The 1,649-nt window shown below is 41.9% G+C and overlaps 1 protein-coding gene across 1 annotated transcript; it reads left to right on the top strand.

The window, feature by feature from the left end:
- Positions 1-114: 114 nt before the first annotated feature.
- Positions 115-1,177, top strand: PPTG_17226 (hypothetical protein; the record flags this gene model as incomplete). Its single annotated transcript, XM_008914939.1, has 1 exon — positions 115-1,177. One exon carries the CDS (start codon positions 115-117, stop codon positions 1,144-1,146), a length of 1,032 nt encoding a protein of 343 aa, XP_008913187.1. The 3' UTR covers positions 1,147-1,177.
- Positions 1,178-1,649: the final 472 nt, after the last annotated feature.

Genomic DNA, 1,649 nt, shown 5'->3' with positions numbered 1-1,649 from the left:
AAAGACGCGAATACAAGTACGACTAGGTGGAAATGGCTGGCGTATGCATTGTTCTCCAAGCGAGCACGTGCGTGTTCTGCGCTGGAGTCGCTTACTTTGACGTCTATAGGGAGTATGAGTATCGCCGACATGGAGGCTTTTGTATCCGTGATGACTTCAAAGCATCCCGAAGAAGAACTTTTTGGGACTTGTGGACTGATTAACGGTAGAAATGCCACATTCGAACACAGCATTACAAATTTTCGACTGGATGAAGCAGGAGAGTCACTAGAACTTGATGTACCCACTTCTGTTCGAACTATCAGTGATGATGGACAGAGCGAATGGGTGAATGGTATTATTCCCGGCTATGGGAGATGCCTGTTTCGACGTGATGATTTGATATTTCAGCCGAGTTGTGAGGAATATCATAGTGGAATTGCGTCTCTAACAATTGGTTTTAAAGGCTTCAACGCACAAGCTGTGGGTGGCTTGGGAGCATTTATAGCTGCCGTCGGACCTCCGTTGAGATTTTTAGCATTGGATGCTACGCGCGTTAATTTCGACGCAAACTTCATTGTGCAATGCTGTCCGAACTTGGAAGAATTATCGCTGCGATCACTGGTGACTGATGTGCGCTTCGACTTTACGGAATGCCAGCCACTTCCTACGTTAAGAACCGACTGGACTGATTCTATCGCTATTAGCACAGTATTACAGGATAGTTGCAGCCCTTTCACGAAGTATTTACGTCGCTTGCGAGTCCGTTTAAATAACGTGCGGGATGAGAGAGAAGTACATGATGATGTTCGTATAAACGCGAGTGTAGCTGGAATGTTACAGATGCTGGAAGTGAACCAGACCCTCGAATATCTGGATGTTATTGCACCCCTCGAGTACCGTGGATTCCTCGATAAGTTCAAAGCGCATCATCTTAAACCAATTTGTAGATCTACTCCATTCCCGGTGAGGTCCAAAATTGCGCTTCTGAGCATATTTTCCTGTCATAACGACGTACACAATCAGTCCAAGGCTACGTATGTTCCCTTCGACCTTGACCAGCATATACTGCATGGAATATTTCAATACGCTGCTCCTCCTATTCTGCGTGAGGTGTACTTTCGGGGGTTGGACTGGATCGACAAGTACAATGAAGTTCCGATTTAGACGAAGTTAAATACGCTGAATAGAAGACGAAAATTTCTATTTAATAGGTATATTCTTTCTGATTACACCGAGAATAGTTTCTCGGCGCTTTGATGCGCCAATTGAAACACCCGTCTAAAACGTCTAAACTTCCGGTAAATAAATCCGTTCCTTGAAAAGAATATATATGTAACTTACTCGCCGAAATAGAAGACCCTTCCCGAATAAAGTCATTTTTACTAAATATATGTACGTCGATTTCCATAGAATGAATATTGGTTTACCAGCAGGATGTCGAAAAATTAAATTGCAAGCATGAAGAGATATCTAGGTCGAAGTGTAAAAACTGTAAAATATATGTCATCCAAAAGTTGATCCATACCAATGTTCTTATTAGTAGTCTAAAGTAAATGACCATACGTTTAAACGTTCAAAAACACAAAACAAAAATTGAGGCAATACTTAGTCAAAAACAATGACCAGCTATGTTCTAAAAACCAATATTGCATAAGTTGTATACACTC

This window comes from Phytophthora parasitica, assembly GCF_000247585.1.
Source record: "Phytophthora parasitica INRA-310 unplaced genomic scaffold supercont2.65, whole genome shotgun sequence".
Lineage (NCBI taxonomy): Eukaryota > Oomycota > Peronosporomycetes > Peronosporales > Peronosporaceae > Phytophthora > Phytophthora nicotianae.
The sequence above is the reverse complement of the archived record's forward strand: the minus strand, read 5'-3'. Positions and strand labels throughout refer to the sequence as shown.